Source organism: Streptopelia decaocto (genome assembly GCF_964273445.1).
Source record: "Streptopelia decaocto genome assembly, chromosome: 16".
Classification (NCBI taxonomy): domain Eukaryota; kingdom Metazoa; phylum Chordata; class Aves; order Columbiformes; family Columbidae; genus Streptopelia; species Streptopelia decaocto.
This window is the reverse complement of record NC_138671.1, coordinates 7,936,244-7,946,166: the sequence shown is the minus strand read 5'-3', so window position 1 is coordinate 7,946,166 and position 9,923 is coordinate 7,936,244. Positions and strand designations below refer to the sequence as shown.

Here is a 9,923-nt window from a genome sequence, read left to right as displayed (position 1 = left end):
TACCTGTGTCCAGGATAGGTGATGCTCCCCAACACGGGTGCTCATGTGCTTGGGGTCACCACATTAGGGGATGCTGAGTGTTCCCTGTGGCACTGTCATGGGAATCCTGGCTGGCTGGCGTGAACCATGGTGTAGCCCCACTACAGACATCTCTGTGAATGGAGCATCACGCCCAGTGCATACACGAGCGTAGAATAAATGTGAATACGACCAAAACCAGGACAAACACCCCTAGATATGCCTCATGCACATTGTGCAGTCCTACCTCAAATTCAAACCAAATTACATGTCACAAACAACAGCTGCTTTGTCTTTATTTCTTTGTTTTTAGTCCTTGTACAATTACAAATTTAGCATTACTGCTAAAGAAAGAGCAAACTACAGCCATTCACAGGAAAACATAATTTTAAACTCTGTGAGACAGCTGATACTATTAAAAAACATGGCCCTGTTATAGGCTTTCATTATTGATGGCTACTTGAGGAGACGTACACTATAAAATACAAAGATAAAAAGCGAGAGACTATTTAGATAGATGTTCAGCTGAATGTTGCTAGCATCAAATCGGTGGCACTGAAGAAAATGAGAACAGACATACGGCACGGCCTCCGGACTAAATGTGTGCACATGATGGATCTGCTAAGGCTTTGCCTTTACAATGTACACTTTAAATCAAAGCAACATTGAAGTCAATATTGATTGTTCTGGGAGATATATTTTACCTTCAGGCACTGCTGTTTCCCAAAGGAGCGTGAGCAAGAACATATGTCTCTGTGCAGTGCTGACTGCTCGTGGACAGGGATCTCCCCGAAATCCTCTGAAAACGATTCCTCCGTTGGAAGTACCCGCTGTTGCTGCTAAGGGACCGCTGTCTGTTCTTCAGGTACTCCCGGTAGTTTTTGGTGAGCAGGGTGTAGAGAAAAGGGTTGATACAGCTGTTGCTGTAGGTCAGACAGGTTGTCAGATAATTAATGTTCTTCATCACCTTGGGAGATAAAGGTAAGGATTCATAATACTGGAAGAGGAGCTGCCATATCCAGAAAGGCAAGAAGCAAGCCCAGAACACCAGCACTATTGTGAAGATTAAATAGAGCACCTTTTGGTTTGGCAGCCGCTTGGTCTGCTTGAAAGATGCTGTTTGCGACACCCAGTAAATCTTAGCTAATCGGATGTAAAGGTAGCCAATGATTACCCCTGGGCCCACGATGCTGGTACCAAAAAGGATGGTGAGATAGACTTTGTAGGATGTCTTGCTCCAAGTGGGCAGGCAGATGCTTTTGTTGTCCCTTTGCACCAGCTGGATCATGATGAGCATTGGGAGGGTGAGCAGTAGTGACACCAGCCAGATGACAACAGCAATGGCCTTTCGGTAACTCTTGGACCTCTTCACCGTGTCCAGGGGCTTCAGCACAGCAAAGTAACGTTCTGTGCTCATGACCGTGAGGGTGAAGATGCTGGCGTGCATAGTGAGGAAGTCCAGACTGAACAGAATGCGACAGCCAATGTCCCCAAAGTACCATTTCTGAATGAAGTAGGTCCCAACGATGAAGGGGATGGTGAGAAGGTACAGCAGGTCCGCCATCGCCAGGCTGATGATGTAAATGTACATGGAGGCAGATGATCGCAAGTAATGGCACATCACCAGCAAGGTGTAGACGTTGCCTGTCACCCCGATCACACACATGAGGGAAAGGATCGTCCCGATGGTGCAGATGGCGATCATGTCCTCCATGGAACTGGCAGCTGGGACACCATCCCCGGTGGCATTGGTGGAGGCGTTGGAACCGATTCTGAACAGGCTGCCCTCGCTTGTGTCTGTCACCATGTAGGGGGTCGCAGAAAAGTGGCTCTCCAGCTCATCGGTGAGGGACATCCTCCTGGCCTTTGAATGCCAGAGGCTTTGCTCATGCCACAGGACTCCGAAGATCTGTTCCTTCTGCTCCGAGAAATGCGACCATGGGGAGACGGTGAACCATTTTGTAGCAGGGTCTCATCCAAGGATGATCTGCATTCTCCACTAGAAGAAAGACATCAGAAACCAACATATTAGAAATCTGTCAAATCAACACGAATTATCATTTAGAAGGTACCCGTCCCTGAGTACGCATCTGTTTACATGTACCAAAGGTCTTCTGCACTGAGGCCACTCATGTGTAAGGTTCATTCTATTGTTACAAGAGCACAGCTTTGAGGAGTGACATGTTTTAGTGTGTCCATGGAAAAGAGACAAGAGAGACTGAGCTGATCATTGGAACCACTTGCTGCAATCCTTAAAGTTAGTTTGGGGTTGAGGAAAAAAGCGTCCTTCCTAAACCCATAACGGCAACTTACAGACATGTCAGCATGATTGCTTATACCTCTTTGCTAAGCTCTTAGCTCTGAAGAAGTAAAAGACCCCAAAAGAGGGAAAACAGCCTTTGGATTTACCACTTGCAGCCAAATTGTTGCCTGTTTTGTGTAAGTGATACACTCAAAGTCCTGCCCAGCATTTCTGCAGTGCAGCCACAGAGCAACGTTTCCTTGAATGAGAAGCTCCTGCTGTGTCCTGACCTGCAGTTTCAAATTGTAGTTGAGCGATGGAGAAAGAAAACACATTTTCTATCTATAGAGCAAGCTGTAGGTTGCACTGTGGGTTTCATATGTCTGTAAATGCTGTTTCTTTTCATGCTCTCTGTCAAGTGTGATCCCACAGCTTTTCATGTGTCCACGCATGGAGGTATTTCAGACAGACCTGTCGGTGAACCTGTCTAAACAGCCTTATTCAGCGAGGTGTGAGATTGTTCTGTAGTGTGTTAGACAAGCAATCGCTCTTTGTACGCAGAAGCTTGTGGTAAGCTCGAGCCCAACACTATATAAATAGTGGCTGTGTTGCTTTGAATTTATACTGACTCTGCATGTAGGCAAAGGTTGATCACACGTACCTGTGGGAAACACTGAAGAAGTAGCTAAAATGCCCAAATTTTAAGACATACTAGAAGCCTGTGCCAACCTAAAGGTCACTGCGCACAGAAGTATGTTTGCACTACGTGTTTTATGGAGCTCAGATTGTCCTTTTGTTTGAAAAATGCTGTGAGAAGGGGTTCTGGACCACCTTGTCCTCGCAGGGCTCAGCAGGCAAAGACCTCCCTCCGCCTCATTCCACTGGGCAGGTTGGGTTGGTTTTGTCCTGGGAATTTTTTAAGTTTTGCAGCTTTTCCCAGTGAGTTCGCTGTCCCTTTGCCTCCACACCAGCTCTGACCCCTTTCCCTCTTTCCTCCCACTTGCTCCTTGGCAGCCGGATCGCAGCACCAGACCCTCCTCTGCTGCCCTTGTGTCACAGACCCCAACAGTGACCCCTGTAGCACTAGAGGATGGACAGTGTTCATCCTCTTCAGGGCTTGCCCTCATCTTCTTCTCTTCCTGTTATCACCTGTTGTGGGTCATGGGTGCTATGGAGATGTCATGCAAAAACTCTGCATAAAAGAGATCAATATAGGACAGAGGGAGACTTCTCCTTGCTTAACAATTGAGATAGGGGCGAAAAAAAAAAAAAAAAAAGAGAGAGAAAAGCGCAATACACAGAGCTCATCTCCCACAAGAGTTCTTTCTGGTACATCTGAGGGGGAGAGACGAAGCACGGTCCTGCAGTGCTCAGTGCTCCTTTGGGACGTCATTCTTCTGGGCTGCTCTCCAGCAGCTTCACCAGCATCTTGGCTTTCTTGGACCTTGCAAACCCAAATCTACCCCCTCCCTCCCCCGCCGTGCTGTGTGGTCTCCTCCTGCATGGCTTTGGATATGTGTTGCCAGCCTGCCCATTCACCAACTTGTTCTCTCGTTGTCCACTTCGTCGATATCCACGGATGAGCTGTGCTGGCAGCTACAGCATCACGCATGAAGGAGATGCAGACGCTCGGCGAGCTCTGCCTGCTCCTCTGCCACACGATCTCCAACACACTTGGTCGGAAACAAATGGCTCTGCATGGGGTGCTCCAGCCAAGCCCAGAGCTGGTCATGCACACAGCTATCGAGCTCAGTCGGATTTGTAATAGCTCATTTTCAGGAGTGTGTTTCCACGGCCCAGGTCCTGTCCTCCTGCAGCTGCTTCACTTTGAGCTCCAGGCACCTGTAGCAGATCTGCGCCGTGCCTGCGCACTCTGTGCGGTTCCCTGCCGCGACAGCTCCTGCAGAGAGAGCTCAGCGCCGCGCATCTCCCGCTCTGCTCCTCTGCCACTGAACCTGCCGTTTGCTTCATTCATAAAATTCCCATGGCACTAAATGCAATCCGGACACTTCACCTGTCTCCAGACAGAGCCCAGAGCGAGGCAAGTCCTCACTCCTACAGGAGGAAAATTAAGCAAACTGGGGAAACCTCGCATTGTTTTAAAGTTACTGTCATTGCTGCACTTGTACGTAAATCCACACACTCACATGCACACACACAATACAGAGCTTGTTATTCCAAGCAGCTATTCAAGCATCTTACGGTCTAAGCAATTTTCCCAGCCAATCCTGCCTTTTCCTCTACATTATCATCACACAGGAGTACCATGCACATTCCAGTAGCTACAAACATAAATTAATTCCTCCTGCTCAAACCTTGCTTTAAATCCAGCAGACGAAGTTTCCTACAAGAAATAAAACAAAAACAAATCTTGTAGCATTAAAGCTGAAGCTTAAAAAAGAAAAAAAGAAAAAAAGAAAAAAAGAAAAAAAGAAAAAAAGAAAAAAAAAAAAGAGAGAGAGAAAAAGGAAAAAAAGAGAATCCTCCTTCCTGGGCAGCCAGCGAGAGATCCCCGTGCTCCGTCGCATCTGGAAGGGCAGCGGCAGGAAGGGACCGCGCTACCTCGCCAAGTATGTTTGAAATCTGTGCGCTCTTGATACTCTCATTCTCCTCCCTTCACTCATGCCTGCTATTTCTGTTCCTCGGTGACGTGAGGCATAGCGTGGTTTTGACTGCAGCCAGTGAAGAGCCTTTTTAAAGCAGCAGTATTTTGATAGCCGGGGCTTGTTTAGGCGGCTCCCCCCGCCTGGCCAAGAGCCAGCTGGGGATGCACAATCTCAAGGGTGTTCTCATCCCAGGACCGGTGATACAAAAAGCCATTCCGTCCCTCCTCACGTCACACTGATGAGCACTGATGGCTAATATTGCCTGAGCAAAACCATTGTGAGAGCAGTTGGGCCAGGGAGGGTTAAATTCCTGCGGGAGGGTGGGTTGCCCAGGGAAATGGCAGAGCTCCTCGGTTCAGAGATCAATTCCAAAGTGAAGCCAAAGTTTATTTGGGTTGGACGGCGTATCAACAGACAAATCTGTGTGGTGGTATCACACACCACAGCATCTGAGATATTTCAGACTGGCGGTAACAAAATGTTACCCAGGTTGTTTGGGGTTCGGCTGGTTGCCTTTCCCCAGTGATACTCAAGGAGGGTAAAGATGGAGTGAGATCAACCAGGCGCCTCGAAAAAAATGCCTGTGAGGAAGGGGCTGGTGCTGAGAAATGCCAAAGCTAAACTCAGGATTATTTCATTAGCAGCTGCATATCGCGCTGGTTGCCTGCACCAGTGGGATTGCTGGTCCTCCCAGTTCCCCGCTCTGTGGGCTGCAGGGAATTGCTCCTGATTTGTGCTGGTGGGAAGCGAGGAGCACTCACCTCTCCCGGGTGTCTCCCAATGGACACAGGGATGGGAGAGATGCCCGCCAGGTCTGTTGCTTGTTCCACCAGTTTGCATTTGGGCAACCATTGCAATGAGGAGATGCTTCCCAGCATGGGGCTCCTGGGAGGCGGCTGGACCCAGATCATCCATCCTGCATCACTGTAACTGAGATCTATTTCCTCCTCTAAGTCCTTCCCCTGGGTACTCGTTTAATTTCTTCATCTCCTTAGCCTTTTACACTCTGCTATCTGGGCGCTTTGAGATGCATCTTGTGTCTAATGTCTTGTGTTCCTGCAACATGAACCCAGTTTCGCTCAAGCTGCGCAGGGTGACTGTGGTAGCACTGGGAAAGATTGGCGAGCATGAGCAGTGGCTGTCCCTGGTGTGCACAGCACGGTCCCTCTGTGGGATGGGCTTTCAAGGGTGCTGAGGACTTGGGTCAGGCATGAATCCTTACGTAGAGGGTGGATTTTTGCAATGAAAATAGATTGTATGTTAACAGCTCTAAAAAGGGCTGCCTGAGCTCTGAAATCTCAACCCAAACACTCCCAAATGGATGAGTGTTCTGCATTAAAGGTTTTTTCCTAAATCTGCATTTTGTGGCCTGCCCATTTGGAAAAGCGTGGTCTTGAAGCTTCTTCTCACGCTGCTTTCCAGGTTAGATGGAGCTGCCCGTCATCTGCATGACTCCGGTGAGTGGCAGCGGTCCCTTGGTGAACACCAAAGGCAAAGCCATTGGCAAAACACTTTATTTGTGGGTGATCCACTGGCAGCAAGGTCATTCACACAGCAGCCTCCTCTCCACACACAGAGCAGGGACAACCTGCTGCTGTCCCCAAATCCCTTTGCTCCTGTCTGTGTGCAGCTCAAAGGGCTCGTTGGTACAAGCCCTGTGTGAAGGAACAATGCTGACTGGGGAGGGAGGGGGGTGCCTCTGCCAGACCCGGTCCGGCTGTGCTGCTTCCATCTCCAGTGCCTGGTAGGTGTGTGCAGGTCTCCAGGCACCTACACTGGAACTGTCACCCTCCTGTCCCTCTGTCACTGAGGTTCCTGTTGGGTTGGTATTGACCCATGACCATGGGAATGAAGGGGGAATGGGATGGGGGAAGGTTTCTGCCCAACCCAGCATTTTCCTGGACCTGTTGGTCCCAACTTGGTAGTTCCTTTTTTTGATGTTTAAACCTTTTGAAAAACATTATACCAGTGGGTTTGTTTATCAGGAAATCTCAGTGCCCACGAGGCTGCCATGAGGGGAAGCTGGACACCCATACGTCTGTGTCCTGCTGGAGTCATTAGAGGAGGTGTCTGGAGAGGCGTTCAAGAGCAGCGTGGACAGTGTCAGGTTCACAGACCTGGCTCAGAGGGTAGTTTGTGGTTGTCGTTTTGCTGCTTCTGTTCCTCTTCTTTCCTCATCAATAAAACAGAGATCATTGAGCTCACTTATCTCCCGGTGCACTGAGTTTCAGGGCTTTTCACTTTTGTCAGATGCTATTAGAGCTATGGACAGGAGTTCCAGCCCGCGTGATTTTTAACAGGACTAGGAACTGCACAGTCAATGTTGGATGAAGGTAGGAGCCCTCTGAGATAAGAAACAGGCCTGTTTAATCATTCAGGCAACATCCACTGCTACAGGGCACAAATTCTGCATAGGGGCCTGCTGAAGTTACTGCAAAGGTAATAACCACTATTATCCTACTAAATGCAGGGCAAAAAAGACTCCTTCCCCCCTTTAGTATGAGGATTTATGCCAGTGCTACGCTAATTTGGTTGTGTTTGGTTAATCATTCAAACCTCATTGCATCCTGACAGATGTGCGCCCCTCCAGCTGTGCACCCTACCAACTGTCTGCTGCCTCCCTTGGTCTGTGCAGACCCCCTTCAACATGTTCCACTTTTGCTGGAGCAGTTTTAGGACCAGGTTTACCAGCAGCCATAGGCTCCCTTCTGCTCCAAGCTGGATGTATGTTTGTCTATGTGTCCCATTTTAAAACATGTAACAAAGTGCTGCTCCCTCCGTGTAGGGAAGGACATGTACAAACTCAGCCAAAACTGATAAAAGAATCTCATGAATGTGTCCGCATTTTTGAGTTGGGTTAGGTCTAGAGACCTGTGCAAGCTCAGGATAAGATGTGATTCCCATTCACCTGACTCAGTTTACTCATCTCCATGCACGACTCCCTTTAATACCCAGAAGTAGTCATGATATAGTGTACGTCTTGTCTCCAATGCAAATGTTATCATGCTCACACAGAAATTCAAATTAGCTTATGAGAAATCGTCCTGACAAAGCAGACCAAGCACTTGCAGCATCCTGCTGAGCCCAGGTTCTCCCAAAGCCACGCGGACAGCTGGGAATGACACAAATGGCAGCAGCTCCTGAGAAAGATCATCAGTGGGGCGGTTGTGACCCACCGAGCAGGACCTGGCAGTCCCCATGGTCACCTCTTGTTCCTAGGAAAGCTGCATTTAAATCCCTCTGTTCCAGCATTCATAGTATTGGACACATGCAAATGTGATATCCAAATTCCCAGCTGGTCCCCAACTGCTTTTCTCACTCTTCCTGCTATCTGTCCCTGCCAGTGGATGAGCCACCCAAACTCATCCAACGCATTTGGAGACTTCATTGAGCTTTTGGAGCTCTCTTCCTGTTTATTTGCAATATGAAACTTCAGTTGTCCTTTCCGAGCCGGTATGGCTTTGCTCTTGCCTGCTTTGTGTGAAAAGTGAGACTGCAGGGGCTGAAATCACCAGCTTGTTTTCCCTCATCCAGGATCTCTTACTCAGATACCGGGTTTATAGTGACTCTGCTCATGGATGATGTTCATCCCTTGCTGAGCTCTCTACCAACCCCAGAGGATTTGTGTGTTGCTATCAGCTTTTCCCCTGCACAGCTTGAGGAGCGGTGCTGAAATGGGACTGAGATGCTGTCCTGGGTTTTTAGCTACCACATCAGGTGTTTCCGGGCCAAACAGTGTCACTGTCCATGGGTCTTTCTGTACCCGGAACTATATGGCCTTGTGTGTCCATCAGGCTAAATGAAGTGGTTCGGCTTAGTTGTTATTTCCCATATGCAGGGACTGGATATGCATTGAAAAATGAGCATGCTGGTGTATCCTGGCTGCTGTGTGTGTATTTCCTTGCTGTCTGTTGTACCAACACACTCACCTTGCTGGCTAGGCTGGGAAGAGGCAGGTCTGGACCCTGTTTAGTCCCTGATTTTGGTAAATTAAAGGAGATCCTCACTGCACAGCAGCTGGATGTCTGAATGAGGCTGGAAGACAGCACAGCAGGGAGCAGCTCCCTCCGGCACAGCCCGCGGTGTGACTGCCATCTGAGATAAAATGCAGAAAACACCACGGACACATGAATATGGGTGCTTTTTCTAATGCAGAAGCCAAGGTGCCCGGTGTTACCACATTAAACTGGCGCTTGGCCAAATGGCACATCTGTGTGTAAAAGTTTCTGCCAACAGGGAGCCAGAGCAGCAGTTACACTTCTTGGTTGTTTGCAGGCAAAACAAGTTTTTAATGTGCTCCTTTATGAGCAGTATCTAATGCCAAAGCAAGAACTTAAATATATTGATTTACAATATATTTGGGCTTTGCAAGTCTGCTTTGCCAAATCCATTTACCCCTCAGTGTCTGGAAAAAAAAACAAGCATCCAGGACCTGCGAGGAGAAGTTTTCCTCAACTCTTTTCTACTGCTGTGTCAAGAGTTGTTCTTGGAGTACCGAGACATGCAGAGGACAGAGATAAGGATGCTGGAAACCATTGCTAATGAGCATGTATTTTATAAAAGTATAGCAAATCATGGTTAGAGGTGAGTGGTTTTATATCTGACATCAGTGATTAAATGGCTGCTCATGGATTTGTCTCAGTCGAACGCGTCCCTGGCCAGGCGCTGCTGTCTGCGGCGGAAGAGATGGGTCCTGCCTGGGATGGCCTGAGCTAAGTCATAAGCTTGTCTTAGTTTTAGCTGTTTTTTGAAGAGGTTTTAGCCGTGCTAAAGCTATTTCAACAGTGCCCATAGCTGGGTGCTGCTCATTCAAATGAGCTGGTGACTTTCCTGGCAGCCTTCTGCACTACATAGTATGGCCAGTGTGTCATTTGCACAGCTGCCTCATTAAAACTTCTAAATCAAGCCATCCTGCCAGATCTTCCAGGACTTTGTGAAGACAGTTGCCATCCCCACCCCATCTGCACAGCCCCATTTACATTTCTATTTACAAGGTCATCACTGCCCTCTTCGCTCTTGCCTTTTGGGAGATCCTCTTCGGCACAAAAGAGAATTTG

The 9,923-nt window shown here is 48.4% G+C and overlaps 1 protein-coding gene across 1 annotated transcript; it reads right to left on the bottom strand.

Moving 5' to 3' along the window:
- Positions 1-306: 306 nt before the first annotated feature.
- Positions 307-4,899, bottom strand: UTS2R (urotensin 2 receptor). The gene is made up of 2 exons (XM_082067244.1): positions 4,576-4,899; positions 307-2,017 (listed from the first exon to the last, which is right to left on the bottom strand). The coding sequence occupies exon 2, from the start codon at positions 1,871-1,873 to the stop codon at positions 725-727; it is 1,149 nt and encodes a 382-aa protein (XP_081923370.1). The 5' UTR covers positions 1,874-2,017; positions 4,576-4,899; the 3' UTR covers positions 307-724.
- Positions 4,900-9,923: the final 5,024 nt, after the last annotated feature.

Coding starts and splice junctions, on each gene's coding strand:
- UTS2R (XM_082067244.1), bottom strand. CDS start 1,873: ATGTCCCTCACCGATGAGCTGGAGAGCCACTTTTCTGCGACCCCCTAC.